The sequence below is a fragment of the Heloderma suspectum genome, chromosome 2 (assembly GCF_057233095.1).
Source record: "Heloderma suspectum isolate Gila_16-S chromosome 2, 16-S_ref, whole genome shotgun sequence".
Lineage (NCBI taxonomy): Eukaryota > Metazoa > Chordata > Lepidosauria > Squamata > Helodermatidae > Heloderma > Heloderma suspectum.
The window spans coordinates 24,773,375-24,789,635 of NC_139459.1; the positions used below are offsets into that span (position 1 = coordinate 24,773,375).

Below are 16,261 nucleotides of genomic sequence, written 5' to 3' on the forward strand. Positions count from 1 at the left end.
TCAGACTAAAGATCCATCTAACCCAGGATTCTATTTCCAACAACGGCCTGTTAGATGCCTTGGAAAGCCACAATGATGGCAGCTCTCTTCTGCTGCTGATCACCAGCATCTGGTATTCAGAGTAGGGATGTATGAACCCACCCCTGTCCAGGTTCTCTGGGCACCCACCCAGCCCCTGCCCCCACTTGCTGGTCCCCAGACCATGCTTCAGCCCCTCCCACACTTGGCGAGCAGCCCATACTCGCCCTAGCAGCCTCGTCGAGCTCTGTGGTTGCCATCTTTTGGTCGATTACAAATCATTGGGCCGATTACAAATGAGTACAAATCATTGGGCTGATTACAAATGAACAGGAGGCTGTTATGATAATAACTTTATCTTAATGGGGAGGGCAAGTGGTGGCACACATGACACATTTCCAATGTGCCCAGAGCTGCTGAAGAATCCATCTATGTATCTCCGAAGTAGGGGTGGGGGAGAATTTAGTATGATCTGTGTTTTTAAGTGAACCAACCTAATTCGCATTTCCTGGACTACGATGCAGATCAGAACAGTTATCCTAAAGACTGTGCAGATCTCTGAATTTTGCAATGCAATTCTTGGAACAAAAATCGTGTTCCAAGATTGGGATATTAGGGGAAATTGCATACAAAAATGGGTGTGTTAGGAAAAATGCAGATGAAAAGAAATGCAACTTTTTGTGCAGCTTTAAAAAATCACAGGGTGATGCAGAAATGGAACTGAACGGATTTAGGACTGGACACATATGAAACTGACATGGACCAGAAATAGACTGATTGTCCATCACTACTCCAGGGTCATACTTACAGGTTCCAGGACCTCTGGCACCAGGGTCTTTCCTTTGGCCTCCTCCTCCTCTGGCTCTTCATTCTCTTTATTGTCAGTCCAGGGACCCGTATCTTGAGCAGAGCAGGTGCTAATTAGGTCTGGCAAACTTGTAGATGGATAATTGAGAAAATCCTCTTCTGCCCCTTCCTATAAGGAAGTGAAGAAGAAGAAGAAGAAGAAGAAGAAGAAGAAGACAATGACAACGACTTGGCATGATGTATTTCCATATATGAGTTCAGTCATCTGTACAAAAATCCTGTAAGGCAGGCCTATATTACTAACATTCCAGAGATGGTGGGCAGATGCCAGGAGAGATGGCACAAAGCTGGAGGAAACTGCACACAGAGAACATTTTATTTATTTGTTTGTTTGTTTGTTTATTTCCCCACCTTTCTACCAGGAAATGGCACCCAAAGAGCTAACCACAGTAAAAGACAACATTTAAAATAAAAACATACTTAAACCAATTGTAGAACAAATATATTAAAAACACAACTTAAAATCTCAACAAAAAAAAGAATAAAAACCCAACCTAACAGAACAGTCTTGCCTGCCAGCAGAAGGGCAGCAGAGAGGGAGCCAACCTGCAGCAGGGAGTTCCAAAGTCTGTGAGCAGCCACCGAAAGGTCCTCTCTGGCATCCCTACCATATGTGCCTCTGATGGCAACAGTGCCAAGAGAAGGGCCTCCCCTGATGATCTTAAAACCTAGGCAGCTGAATGCCTGTGTTCTGTCTTAGGACCTCCCATGAAACATCATCCGATCACCTGGAGACCATGTGAATCAGCCCACTTAGTCCACACAACCAGTGTACAGCCTGTTTCCATGATGGCAACCCCTTTAAATATACTTATCTGCCAAATAATTACTTTTCACACGTTAGTTATCTAATGGGCCTCCTACCTACCTCATTGCTTTCCGGCTTCTGAGGTATTTAACATGTGTTTTTTATTATTAGTATTTCTTTCCATAGCTATTTGCTCCTGATAGACTTTCTTGGCTTACCTCATTATATGTTTATTTTATTTATTTTTATTTTAAAATGTTACAGACCTCTCCTTCATCCAAAAGAGGATTTCAGGGTGGTATACACAAAAATCAGATAATCATTACAATAAAAACAATATAAAACCTAAAGATAAGTACAGTAATATTGAGGGGGCATAAAACTATTTCAACACTCAGACAAAACTTTCAAGTTTCAGTTTATGAAAACACACGCACCAGCAATTCATTCTTTTGTTCAAATGCTTTAAAAAGTTACAGAACTAAACTTATTTTTAAAGGCATAACTGCACACAGGATAATTTCTAAATCCTGTATGGTTAAAAAATAATGATAAACTGTCAGGAAAAAAAGAATGCTGGCTTTCTATTAGGACAGGAGAACTGCAGATCATACAATGGGCAAGATACGGTTATACCCATGAGATAAGAGTATAGGACAACTTGCTTCCATGCCCATAAATTTCCATGCAAGCTAGATACTACAAAACCTTGCAGCACAATCCTATGCATTTATATCTCACTGCGTTCAATGGTGCATGCTCCCAGGAAAGTGGGCTTTGGATTGTGGCCTTCATCCATTATCCTCAAACCAGTAGTTCCAGAATTATGCCATGAATTCTTAGAGTAATACTCCAACTAAGTAAATTGAGAAGCTGCATCTATAGGGCTCCGTATCTTGGCTGGAGACAGACGCTTATCCTTACAAGAGCTGAAGCTGAATGACAGAGGCATCATGCTCATGGTACATTCACACATTTCTTTTTGCATGCCTCATGGAAAAAAGACTGAAGAGGCAAAAAGATGTTCATAGGATTCATTCACACAGGGCTGTTACAGAGGAGCTTCAGACATGCTGACTCTCTGACATGTGTATTGTGCGCTATGGATTTAATGGGCATTACCCTCACACCTTGGCTCAAGAATCTATTTTGGTTCTGGAAAGCGCAGCCTGAATAGTTGCCAGGAACAATGTTGAGCCTCCCAAGTTGCCACAGCCACACAAGCCATTGAATATACTTGCTTTCTCCTGGAGTAGATTAAAAGAGGGCTGCAACTGTCTGCCCAATTGCAATACCACCACCCAGCCACAAGGATCACCCAGCCACTACCGAGCCAACTAACCCATGAGGGTTCCTTTGAACTGACCAGTTGGTGGAGGAAAATGGCTCAGTCCTGAAGCATCCCCACCTCCCAGACAGGTCAACAAGGTCAAGCACTACCTGAGCACCCTTGATGACACCTTTTGTTTTGAATATTGCACTAGGATACTTACCTATGTACAATAGGGATGAGGAACCTGCAGCCCACAGGCCTAATCTGGCCCGCTGAGGTTCCTTGTCCAGCCTGTGGAAGCTTGGCCTCCCTCTGAGGGACCTCCCCCCTCCCCAAGCCCTGCCCCCACAGGCCTGAAGGCTTCCAAGGGCTCGGAGAGGAAGCAGGGAGAGGAATCACCTTGTTATTTCCTATCTGTGACCAGAGATAACAAGGGGATTCCCCTGCACACTGCTGTCCCTCCCACTGGGAGGACAAGCAGTGTAAAGGGGAATCCCTTTATCCCAGAATGGAGAAAACAAGGGGATTCCAACTAGGGATGCTGGAGAAATTCAAGATGGATTAAAATGAGCTTGGATTTCTAAGAATCTGACCTGCGGAATCCGCTGCGGAGTGACCCCTCAGGCCCTGCGGAGTCCGTGGACTTTCAGATGATTTTTTTACTTTCCTGAAATTTACGCATATAAATCCGTAGAAAAATACATACGTTTCTGCTGAGGAAACGTAGAATGGAATGGAGGACAATACGTTAAATGTTACATACTGGGGTAAATTATGTAAATACTTAAGTAAATACTTACATAAATATTTCCGTAATTATTTCCATATTTTTCCGCGTGATGAAAAAAAAATACTCGCATCCATCTGTGGGCGGATGACGGAATGAAAGGCACCTGACAATCCGCAAAACACAGACGGAGTGGATTTTACACAGTCTGTACATCCCTAATTCCAATGCACCAGCTGAGTCCCTTTCCTTCATGTGCCACCCCAATCAGGAGGCGCCTGACTGGCTCGTCCTAGTCTGCCCTGTGTCCTGACCCAATGGGAGAAAGTGTGGGGCAGGTGAAAGCACGGGGCAAGTGAAGTCACCTCAGCTGATGCAATGGGGTGTTCATCTACCCAGTGTGTTGGCCAGGGTGGCTTTGCTGCGTGTGGGCCTTCCCCCATGGGGAAAGCTCATGCACAGCAAAGCTGGGTTGCAGCCAACGCACTGGGTGGATCACCCAGGTGGACCATCCTCCTAAACCTATCCATTCCCACCCGCACAGTTGCCACCAGCACCCGAGCTTCCTTGGTCATATGGGTTTCCAGTCCCCTGCTCTGCAATTTCCAAAGTGCCACCTTCCCCTCTTTATTCGACAAGTGCTAATTTCCCCACTTTTCATCTTTCTCTATCTTGTAGTTCAGGGGCTCCCAACCCCTGGGCCATGGACCACTACCGCTCCATGGCCTGTCAGCAACCGGGCTGCAGGGGTGTGCGAAACCCCCTCACCTTGGGTCTGCGGGGGGTCTGCAGTGAGGGGAGGCGATTCGTCCCTCCCTCCCCCCAGAATCCTTGCCAGCCCTGGCCGGCTCCGCTCCACGGCAAGTCCGCGGAGCTGCTGGCCAGCTCCGGCCGCTGGCGGACTTCCGGCTGCTGGGATGCAAATGGTGTCTGCTATGTGGACGCCATTTGCGTCCCTGTTCTACAAGTAATAGGCTACGTGAATTTTTACATAGCCAATTACTGCAAAGAATAGGGATGCAAATGGTCGTCCCTATTCCAGCAGCTGGAAGTCCACCAGCGGAAACCCGCCCCCCCGTCCGTGGAAAAATTGGACCGGTCCCTGGCGCCAAAAGGGTTGGAGATCGCTGTTCTAGTTAGGTCTATTAAAACTAGTATATTGGCCCATGTGCTGGGGGGCAGGAAGGGGGTCTACCATCCTAGCCATTTTGCTCTTCCACGTGTGGGCATGAGTGTGCTTTCGAGAAAAACCTGGGAAAAAACAACAACAGCCAACATCTATGTTTTTAGCTTTTGAACAAGTGTTTGAACTAATTTCCCCATTTTAGAAGCAGCTATTCCACATTTTAGTAAGAGCTTAGTGCAGCCTTCCCCAATCTCGTGCCCTCCAAATGTGTCGGAACTCCCAGCAATCTCAGCCATTGGCCATGCTGACTGGGAATACTGGCGGTTGCAATGCAACACATCTGGGAGACACCGGGAAGGCTGGCTTAGTGCATAAATCCATGGTGATCAGACCATACCTCTGGTCATGACCCCTTAGGCCCATGTTGGTCATTCTACATGTATACACACAAGTTAAATGTCCATGTAAACCAGGATGTGTGGCAGCAGTCATGATCATCACTTCACGACTGCAGCATCAAGTGATGAATTGCAAGCGTAAACGAGCCATTACAACAAACACCATAAGCAGATCTTTCCAGCCATCACAATACTGGCTTGCTTTTCAATGGAGCCCACTTAACAAATTCCATTGAGAGTAAATTGTTGACTAAGCAAGTGATGAGAGATCAAGGGCTGAACATGCATGGGCAAAGCAGCCCTTTGGTATCTCTTGTGAAAAGCAGCTCAACACAGCCCTCAGTTCACCTGAAACGGATCATGGCAGGGCTTTCTCCTGGTTGTACAGCAGGCATGGCATGACTGGACAAAGCATTTCAGGAAGGAGTGGGGCAATATCCGACTCTTGGAACGCTGCCAAATGCAAACACATTGACATGCATTCCAAACGGTTTTACCGACAAGGTGAAAGGAAAAAACAGCAGAGTCACTGCCAAACCTGGCTGATACTTAATAACTCCAACTGAAATGTTGCAAAAGCCATTGTGGGCACATACATCTTGAGACTTGTCCTGGTATACAGGGCAAGATGTATCTACTTCACAATGAATTGGAATGTAATTGAATGACTCGGTAGATGGGCTGTTTGCTCATGGGACTGGGTTTTGAAATTTGAACATGGTTGCCTGCATTCATGGGCTCTTTAAATGGGTTCAACTGTATTTACATTATTATTACCATCCAGTTGAGGCTGACGACGCCGATGTCAGTGGGGCGGTGCATCTGCTCCAGGTTTCAGTCAGAACTCTAAAGGAGCTATCCAAGTTGCAACTCCTTTAGAATTCTGACTGGTTCTGACTAAAGCCCAGAGCGTATTCACCACCCCACTGACATCGGAGCCACCAGCCTCCATGGATACTGTCTATAACTGGGATGGGGAAGCTGTGGTCATGTTCATGGGAGTTGGGAGTCCAACTACATCTGGAGGCCCATGGATTCCCCACCCCTGATCTACGCCATCATAATCGTGGTCTCCCAGCATCGCACTAGGATGCAGCATCTCCCAGCATCGCACTTCAATCCATCAGTGGCTGCCCAGGTGCCCTTGGAAGTTCACAGGTGAGGCAGGAGCCATAGCTCAGGGGGGGAGCATATACTTTGTATGCATAAGGTAACAGCTTCAGTTTCTGGTATCGCCAGTTAAAAGGATCTCAGGTAGTCAGACTGGGAGCCTGGAGAGTTGCTGTCAGTCAGAGTAGACAATATTGGACTAGAGAGTGGGATGGGGTGGCACACAGAGAGTTGGGGAATGGGGTGATGCAGAGAGAAAGAAAGCTAGCAGTGCTGCACACTCTGCCTACTTCTGGCTCTGACTCTGCCCACCATCAGCTCTGGCCCCTCCCCTTCCATTGACTTTTCCAATGGGCCAATGGACCTTCATAGAAAAAAGGTTCCCCACCCCTGGACTAGATGGACAAATGTTCTCACTCTGTTGCTTATCCCCAGCATCTGGAACTTAGGGATACAGTTCCCTGAGTTCCATTGGATATATAATGTAGCATGTGGCAGAAGTGGTTTCAACACACATTCTCTGCCCCTAAAACAAAGGTCTCAGAATGTAGCAAATGTGTTCCAAAGACACGTTCATCACACATTGGAATTCATGACTTTGTTCATCCCAGCTGAGCTCCATTGGCTAATAACCATTGTGACACCTCCTCTCCATTAATTCTGTAAAGCCAACTAAGTGAATGACCAACACTCAATCTCCTAGTAATTAATTCTGGAAGTTAGCTATTCAAAAGTAAAGTACTTTTCTTTTGTCTGTCCTGATCTTTTCCAGCTCTTTGTAAAAGCCGTTTGAGCTAATGGTCATGATCACATCTTGCAGCAGTGAATCGCTGGTGCACACGCCAATGTATGAAACTGTGCGTGGAATATTACCTACCCTGCTTGCAACTACCAGGTACACAAGGCCTTCAGATGACCGAAGAAGAGCAACTGCATCTTGATGGGAGAGACCAACCAAGGACTGGCTGTTGATCATTAGCAGCTCATCTCCAACTTTCAGTCTACCATCCCTAAGGAAACAGAAAGAACAAAAATGCTTCATAGCTTCTGAGAAACATATCTAGCTTCTTGTTTGTTTGTTTGTTTGTTTGTTACATTTATAGCCTGCCTTTCCTCCAAGGAGTTCAAGGTGATATAGATTGTAGTCCTCCTCTTCATTTTATCCTCACAGTTACCCCGTGAGGTAGGTTAGGCTGAGAGTCATTGACTAGCCTAAAGTCACCCAGTGAGCTTCATGGTTGAGGGGGAATTAGAACCTGAGTCGCCAGAGTCCCAGTCCAACACCCTAACCATTACACCACACTGGCTCTTTGAAGCTTCTAAAGGCTTAACAGAGGGCATTACATGCTGCTTGGAAAGGTTATGTTCTTATGTCAGTGCTCAGAGACAACAACACAGTGTAGCTTTGGCTAAAATGTTTTGTAATGATTGGGTCTCCCCCCAACAAGTCTGAGAAAATAAATGAATAAATGCCAATGCTTTGTTTGGAAATCCTGTCCCCATCCACCCCCTTTCAGGAGGGAAATTTCAAGCTGAACACAGGAGATGCCATCTGCATTTTGTTAATAATGAATAATCAAGTCACTCCACATTTACTTAACACCTTCACTGGAGCATCTCAGAGCACTTTATAAACATGAACAATATCACTGGTAAGTAGGTCAGTTTTAATATTAAATTTTCCATGGAGTAGTTAACTCACTCACTTGCTGTGGAGTAGTTAATTCTGCATGGCCTCATTCTACTAGTAGCACCTAGCATCTTATCAATCTTGACAGGAAAGAATGGGGTGCTCATGACTGGCTAACTTTCTTTTTCAGATGATGGCGCCATACCTGACCTAATTTCTGATTGTGGGGGGGGGGAATTCCACAATTTGCTACATGAGTAGGGTTGCCAGAACAAAATGTAAAAAAATAAAGAGCAGCTTAAAGGAATTATTTCTCCCCACAGAAGTGGAGTGCTCTGAAGTAAGGATTCCCAACTATTTGTTTCTTCTTCCAAGGATGAATTTAACTCTTTAGGTTTAGTACAAGGGACCCATCCCACTCCTTCCTCACTTGTGTATGTAAAGTTGAACATACACCTCCACTCAGAGAGCAACTCCTACTTAATAGAAAAAATTTGGCCAATTTTTCCCAACCTGGAGCCCTCCCAATGTGTTCGACTACAATTCCCAGCATGCCCCAGCCAACCTGCCTGAGGGATGCTGGGAGTTGCAGTCCAACAAATCTGGAGAGGACTAGGTTGGGGAGGGCTGGGTTAGGCCAAGCTAGTCTGGAAAAGCTCCGTCTGTTTTCTATAGAACTCTCTAACTACCCTATTTAAGCTGAATAGGTGCCTAGATGGAACAGCAGATAAGATGAGGCTCCCAGCTGTAGGCTAGTTGGACGTCTTGGAACAGCCTTCTGTGGAAGGGAGGGATTGAGAAATGTTTTAAGTGGGGCGGTCTGGCTGAAGTGGGAAACAACAGTTGCAACAGGGCCGGCCCCAGACATTTTGCTGCCTGCAACGGAACAGCAACTGGAGCCCACCGCCCCCAAAGTACATAGTACTCAAGACCAGCCCAGTTACAGTGGCGCATGAGGCAGAAAATCCCACAAACACCCCTCCCTGACAATAAAATACAATAGCAATAATACCTTCTGGGTGCAATCCTATGGCCGCTAGACAGTGGCTAAACGGCCATAAGATTTTTCAGTTTTCAGGAACCAATCTCGCCTTCCTATGCACCATCCAGGCTTCACCCCCCACTCTGAGCCACCCCAGCTACACAGCCGAAATCAGCCAGCTAGCCACAAATGCAGGACGTCCAGAGCACAGAGGAGAAGATCCCCTCCGGGCTCTGCCCACCCTGAGTTGGATAGTTGGTCGCCTCCGAGTTCAGAGGCAGCCAACTACCCCTATAGGATTGCGCCCTAAATAACTAACGGTTTGCTGCCCTTTCATGACATCCATAATCAGCTGCAGGGGTTGCCTCGTTCCGCCTGATGGCAGGACAGGATCATTTTACGGATTCTCTTTTGTGCCGTGTTATATGTTAATCATAATTTGGGAACCAACCTTGGCTGAAAAACAGAGCATAAGTCTAACTAACAAATAATTTAGCCCCTGCCTGTTGCATTCACGTGTCTGAATCTTTGACTTACATGCAAAGGATTACAGGTGGGTAGAACAGTCAGACTTGCACAAATGACAACACAACGTGCCGTACCTGTGGGCGGAGCCTCCTTCTTCCACCCGTGCAATAATGATGGCATGGGGAGAACGTTTCGATCCACGGCCTCCGGTGATCTGGATCCCCAGCCCGTCTGTCCCCTTCATCATGTTCATCTTCCAGATCCGGCAGCCTTCACGCTGAGAGGGGAATTTTCTTGCGTTTTTATTTAGGAAAATACACCTTCTGATGGGATCTGCTTTCACCCCAACTCTGTCAGAGAGCCCTGGTGGGCTTACCTGACAGTGGCATCAGCAGGCAGCACTGCAGGCAGCACCTGGGTGTCCTGGAGCTGTCAATGTAAATATCCCACAGTGCCCCCACAGAGCGTTGGCATGTCAGGGCATTGTGGAAAAAGTGAAATGGAAGATCCAAGTCATCCAGCATAGGAAGCTTAAGTCAGACATGAGTGTTGGGCCCCCGGCAGTTGCCCACAGATGCTGTGTGCTGACCCCAGGCCTGGTGCTGAGGCAACAACTGGAAGCTTGGCCTCTAACAACCTGTTGAATTCATGGCTGAGGTAAGATTTGAACTGGTGGCTTTCCAATCCATAGCTCACATTTTTAGACTGTACACTTCAACTCCTCTCTGTCATCTTAATTCAAAAACTATTGATCTCAATTAGGGCTGTAGCCATAAAGGCCCCACTCAGGAATATTCCAGTTCCCTCCTTAAATTATCAGTTTTTATTTTGTTTTAAAGGGCTCTAGATCATTTATTTGTTTTAATCATTAAAACAAATTTAATTTAAGGGCTCTAGATCATTTATTTGTAGATATACAGGAAAAAGTGTGTGGGCAATATTCTTCCTAACTGCTCAGAAAAATACAATTCACAGGGCAATCTTCTATATCTCTACTCAAGGGAAAGCCCCACCGAGTTCCATGGGACTTATTCCCATGCAAGCATGTATAGGATTGCAGGCTAAATAACTTTAAACATATCCAGATACTTATATTTGTGTTCTGCATGTTCTGTAGCGATTCCCTGACCCATTGGGCCCCCTCACAAGGCTACAGGACCTGATGCCAAGTGGGGAAGACATGCACACCTTGATTCCAGGTCTCAGATTTCTTTATGCTTGCACTGTGCAAACATATATTAAAAGGGATGGTAATTTGTTTGAAGCGAGGTACATAGGGAGGCAGTTATCTGAGATGGAGTCAGGGGTACAAGAGTGACTGTTTTTCCTGCACTTGGCAGAGGCTTTTCTGAAAAGGTGAAGAGCTGGCGAGAAGAGTGAGATGCTTGCTTTTGGCACGTCCTCCCTGTCAGAAGCAGGCAGCATGCAGCAGAGAGCAAGCCTCGAGCACTTAGCCAGGCATCATTTTAAGTGAAGGAGAGGAGCATTTGCAATAATTGAACATAACAGTTTGCAGAAGAAAGAGAAGAAGATGTTATTCCAGTGCTGGAAGGCACTTTCTTTTCTTTTTTAAAAAAGGATTCCCATGATAAGGGGCCAAACGCTGAAATGCCGATACTTACTGCACTGCAGTATTTTGCCATTCTGGCTTCATTTATCCAATCCTGCTTCCATATTCAGACACTTTGTTGGCCCAAAGAGACTGACAGCTTATTACAGGAATATAGAATAGGGATGTCCGTCACTGAGAAATCCAGTTCTTTTTTGACTTGATGGAGTTCCACAGCATGTATGACTTGATTTGCGTTTGTGAGCTGAGATGTGGACTTTTCCTCAAATTCCAGGAACTTTTTTTGCACATTTTTGCAGGCTCCGTGATTTGCACAAATTTCTGAGCAATTTGCGCAAATTTCTGAGCAATTTGCGCAAATCACGTCCAACTTTGCACTAATTACATCCGGCTTTGTGGAATTCACCAGCTTTCTGCGAATTCGGCCAACTTTGCACAAATTGCTCGGAAATGTGCACAAATGGCAAAACCTGCAAAAAAATGTGCAATATGCCTGTAAAATCCACAAACTGGCCTGATTCAATGCAGATTCAATCCAATTAACCATTGTTTCCCATTTTGTCTGAACTGGAAAGTGATGGTTACTAGCTTTGGGACAAGCCAGGAATATTAAACCACAATTTTCTCAGTTCAGACAAAACAGGAAACTTATGCTTAATTAGTTAGGCGTCGCAGTGGGAACCAGAATGAAGTCCAGGTGGGCCAAACCTAGAAAACCCCACCAAACTCCACCCTCCAAATAGTTTTCTCTCACATCCCTAGTATAGGAAGCTACCTTGTACCAGGTGTAGCCCAGTATTGTCTGCTCTGAGTGGCTGTGCCTCTCCAGTGTCTCAGGCAGAAAAAGGTCTTCTCTGCCACCAATATCTGATCATAGGAGGCTGATGGTTATCTAGCTGAACTCCCTCAGTAGGACCATCTTCACCTTTAGCATTCCGCATCCTGATCAGCCTGCACAGGCCAGACCAATGGTGGGCCACAAAGGAAAAAGAGGTGCCCTGCAGAAAAGTGTCTAATAAAAAACAAACGGCTTCCACAAACCTAAAGTCAGGACACCACTGAGTTAAAACATATATATATATATATATATATATATATATAATCACAGTGTACTAGACTGAAACCTCTGAGCACAATCCAGCAGTTTGTAAACCCGTTTAAATCCCACCGATTTCAATGGGAGAGATGTGCCATTGAGGTTCATGCTCAATGGTAAAGCTATATGTTATGGTGGACACGTGGCTATCACTGAAAACAGCAGCCCTGTGTCTCCTCCTCGCTCCCTCCTGTAAAACAGAACATACGATGTGATGTTATAACACTCTTACATTTTTCCATCTCTACTCCGTTCCATTGGTTGGCTGAATGGGGTCAGAGAAATTCAGACCATGAAGATGTCATGGATTTTCCTTCAGTACACATGACTTGGGGGCTGGGGGGGAGAGGAAGACAAACTCCATGTTTGGATGAACTATATAGAAGCTTTTTGCCCACACAAAAACTCCTCCCTTTGCAGCATGAGCAAATGAATCAGGAATTCTCCAATTAACCATTGTTTCCCATTTTGTCTAAACTGGAAAGTGATGGTTACTAGCTTTGGGACAAGCCAGGATATTAAACCACAGTTTTCTCAGTTCAGACAAAACAGGAAACTTGCGCTTAATTAGACGCTCATGGATTTAATTTGCAGCAAAGAGAGAAACAAAGGAGCTGCGTGTGCAGGATAAAGGCTCATCCAGACTGGCTCATAGCGGTTGGGGCAGCAGCCATTCCTCTTCCACAACAGGCAATTCAGCTATAATTTTCCCCCTGAGGGGCCGCACTTCAGTGACAGAGCACATGGTGTGCACGCACACAGTTGCAGGTTCAGTCCCCAGTATCTTTACTTAAAAAGGTCTCATGCTAGTGAGAGTGGACAGTACTGAATGAATTGAATCTGTGACCCAAATCAGTCTTAGACAGCTTCCTCTATTCATATAAAAGTGCTTAACTTTGGGTGGATCATGCCCTATGGTGTGTGCGTGTGTGTGCGTGTGCGCGCGTACGTGTGCATTTCTTTCCCCCGAACTTGCCTTCTTCTTTTGGATCACATGAAGAGATCTCACTAAAATTTGCATTTGAAAGGAGCATCAATCTCCATATCCATATGCTACAAAAACAATTAAACTTTCTTCAAAGTGGCAGGAATATCATTTTCTGTCTCATTATGTGTGAAAATGGGTTATCTATGTTATGTAACAGAGCCCAAGTGAGAATAATATTTGTTAATTTCATGCTGCTCTCAAGAGTTATCTGCCTACATCAAAAAACCATTGACCATCAAGAAATGTACGTATATCTTTGGACCCCATCTACATATCGAATTGCAAGTGTGTAATAAAGCTGCTGAGAGGGTAAGCCTGGCCCGGACGAAGAAGGAAAGCTCGACTCGTCCTTGGCACAAGGCAGTGCCATTAAGCCCCTTGATTTCATAAGAACCGAAATTATGTCACTAATAAAATTCTGTTACTAATAAAACAAAAAACAGTGTCCTCCCACTGCCACCCATTCTGAATAAAAACAGCGTACGCTACAAACATTCTGTTGTTAGCCATTCAATAGATTTGGGCTTTAAAAAACACACACCTGAAAATGCACAACTGGAATATATTTGAAGAAAACCTTGCCAAAAAAAACATGTCCATTGTGTATATAGGGCGCAATCCTATGGGGATAGCCGGCCCCCTCCGAACTTGGAGGCGGCTGACTATCCAATGCAGGGTGGGCGGAGCATGGAGGGGAACTTCTCTGTGCTCCAGCTGCCCTGCATTTGCGGCTAGACAGCCGATTTTGGCTGTCTAGCTGGGGACGTCAGAGGGGCGGGGGAGGCCGGATGGCACATAGGAAGCTTTGTAATGACACTTCCATAGTCTCCTCCTTGCTCCACCCCAGGAATGCCCCCTTTTCACTTGCTCCAGACTCTGCTTATGAGCACAGAGATGGAGACAAACCATGCTGCCTATGAGGTGGCAGGGGAGGGGGCGGGGAGTGAGTTTTCTGGGAACCGAGCTTGGAGCCCTGGGTCCAAGCTCAGTTCCCAGAAACTGAAAAATCCTATGGACATCTAGACACTGTCTAGCAGCCATAGGATTGTTCCCTTGCTTGTTGTTTTGACTGCTTTTATTTGGGGGGCTGTATTTTTTGTGCATTTTATTGTTTATGTAAGCCACCTTGAAATTGCTTAACGTATAAGGTAAGATTATAACTTTAACAAATACATAAATAAATTGTGGCTGCTGGTGAGAGCGTTATAGTGTTCAGTATCACATCAGCACATGAGGTAAATTGTACTACACATAGTGCAGAGACGAAGGGGTGAAATCTACACGGAGCTTTTCGTGGGAGTTCTGTGTTTCTGATAACGTGGAATCAATGGAAACAAAAAAAGGCAAACAACCATAGAAGTAAAACTGTTTTCTAGAAACTTTGAACTAATTTTTTGTTAGATTGGCTGCATTTAGATGTTAAGATAAACCATTGTTTATTGTGCAAGAGACAAGCTTAGCGTCTCCCAAGATCACACACTCCCCCTTTCCCCCCTTCCTCTAGTGTAGTCATGAGGAGGTGTTTGGAAGCTTTCAATTCCACTTTTGATAATCTATGGCTTGACATGTTGTCTAAACATCAACAAACCATGGTTCAACCATAACTCAAACCATGGTTTATGAAGGTCGCTTGTTTCAACAAACCATAGTTAAAATTAACCACAGTTCAGGGTTGACACGTAACACTAAAATGTGGCTAATTGAAAACAAGAAGTGAAAGCTTTCAATCTCCTTCTCACAGCTGTGCTGGAGGAAGAGAGGAGACAGGAGAGTATGTGAGCTTGGGGAAAGGCTATGCTCATTCACATCACAATAAACCATGGTTTATCTTGATGGCTGAACCATTATAAGTGTTGCAGGCCAGGCCTGCCTTCAGTTTTATTTATTGTACAACACTTTGTTTTGAAAGTGCTTTAGAAATAGTTAATATGATTATTATGAACCAACCTTTTACTGTAGGACAGAGGAAACTGATCTTTTGTTGTAGTTGCTGCTGCTGCTGAGAGCAGCAAGCAAAATTAGAGAGGGAATTAAGGAAGTTGGAATCACCGAGCATTACATTTTACATTTTTAAAAACTTACATTTATTGATCATTTTTACATGAATGGATATCCCTTTAACTGAGAAGGAGGGTTTCAACTACAAATGCCAGCTTTAGATATTTTCAGACCTGAAGTGAAAAAACCAAAAACGATGCCCCTCCAGTTCTGGAGATCTTTTCTTTCTTTTTTTAAATGGCACACAGAAAGGGGACCAGGGAGAAAAATGGTGCCCCCTGTGGAATTTGCCAACTAAGGTGTCTGCTTCATATGAACATATGAAGCTGCCTTATAGGGAGTGAGATCATTCAGCCCAGTGTTAATCTAGCCCAGTGTTTCTACTCTGGTTGGCAGCAGCTCTCCAGGGTCTAAGGTAGCGGCTCTTTCCGAGCTCCTGCTGTCTGAGATCCTTTAACTGGAAATATTGGGGATTGAACCTGAGGCCTTCTGTATGCAAAGTATGCCCTCCACCACTGAGCTATGGCATATCCCTTTTGTGTTTGTTTACTTTATTTATGAAATGTATTACCCACTTTTCATTATAAAATAATCCCAATAAATAATCCCAACCAATAAAACACAATAAAATCATACAACGTTGACCAAAAACACAATCAAACAGTGGAGAAAAGTAAGTAACTGCTTACATGATGCAGCAAAAAAATCAATCTATCTATCAAATACCTGAATGAACAAAAGTCTTTAGCTGGTCCTGAAGGGTTGTAAGACTCTGTGGCAACAGTATATGAGGGTGAGGGACTTCCACAGTTTGGGTGCCTGTATCAAGGATGCCCTCTCTCAGATTGATGCATAATGAACTCCAGGCAAATGCAACACCATCAAGACATCATCCTCACTCAGTCATAATATCCAGGCAGGTACATAAGGGGGAAGGTGCTCCCTCAGGTATCCAGGTCCTAAGCCATGTAGGGCTTTATATGTCCGCACATACACATGTTGTTGCTTTATGGTTAGGTTGTCCCTTCCAGATGTACAAGGAAAGCGTTTCTCTCTTCCTTGCATGCATAGACGTGAGTGCACATATAACAAACAGAGGGAGCCCTGCAGGCACATGATGTTGTTCTAGAAGCTAAACAGGACTGGCCTTATAAGTGACCTGGATGGGAGACCATCTGGGAACCATCTGGGAACCACTGTGCAGTAGAAGAGCAGGATATTTGTATTTACCATAAAAGCAACAGCAGAGGTTATTACAAATA

The 16,261-nt window shown here is 44.9% G+C and overlaps 1 protein-coding gene across 3 annotated transcripts in view; it reads right to left on the reverse strand.

Annotated features, from left to right (window-relative positions):
- The window catches only part of PDZD2 (PDZ domain containing 2), a 226,564-nt gene that overhangs the window by 71,422 nt on the left and 138,881 nt on the right, over positions 1-16,261 (reverse strand). For all 3 annotated transcript variants that reach the window (XM_084832043.1, XM_084832042.1, XM_084832044.1), the window contains exons 3-5: positions 9,482-9,624; positions 7,145-7,277; positions 827-994 (exon numbers count right to left, since the gene is read on the reverse strand). In XM_084832043.1, the coding sequence (XP_084688169.1) occupies positions 827-994; positions 7,145-7,277; positions 9,482-9,624 (444 nt within the window). The remainder of the gene's footprint in view (positions 1-826; positions 995-7,144; positions 7,278-9,481; positions 9,625-16,261) is intronic.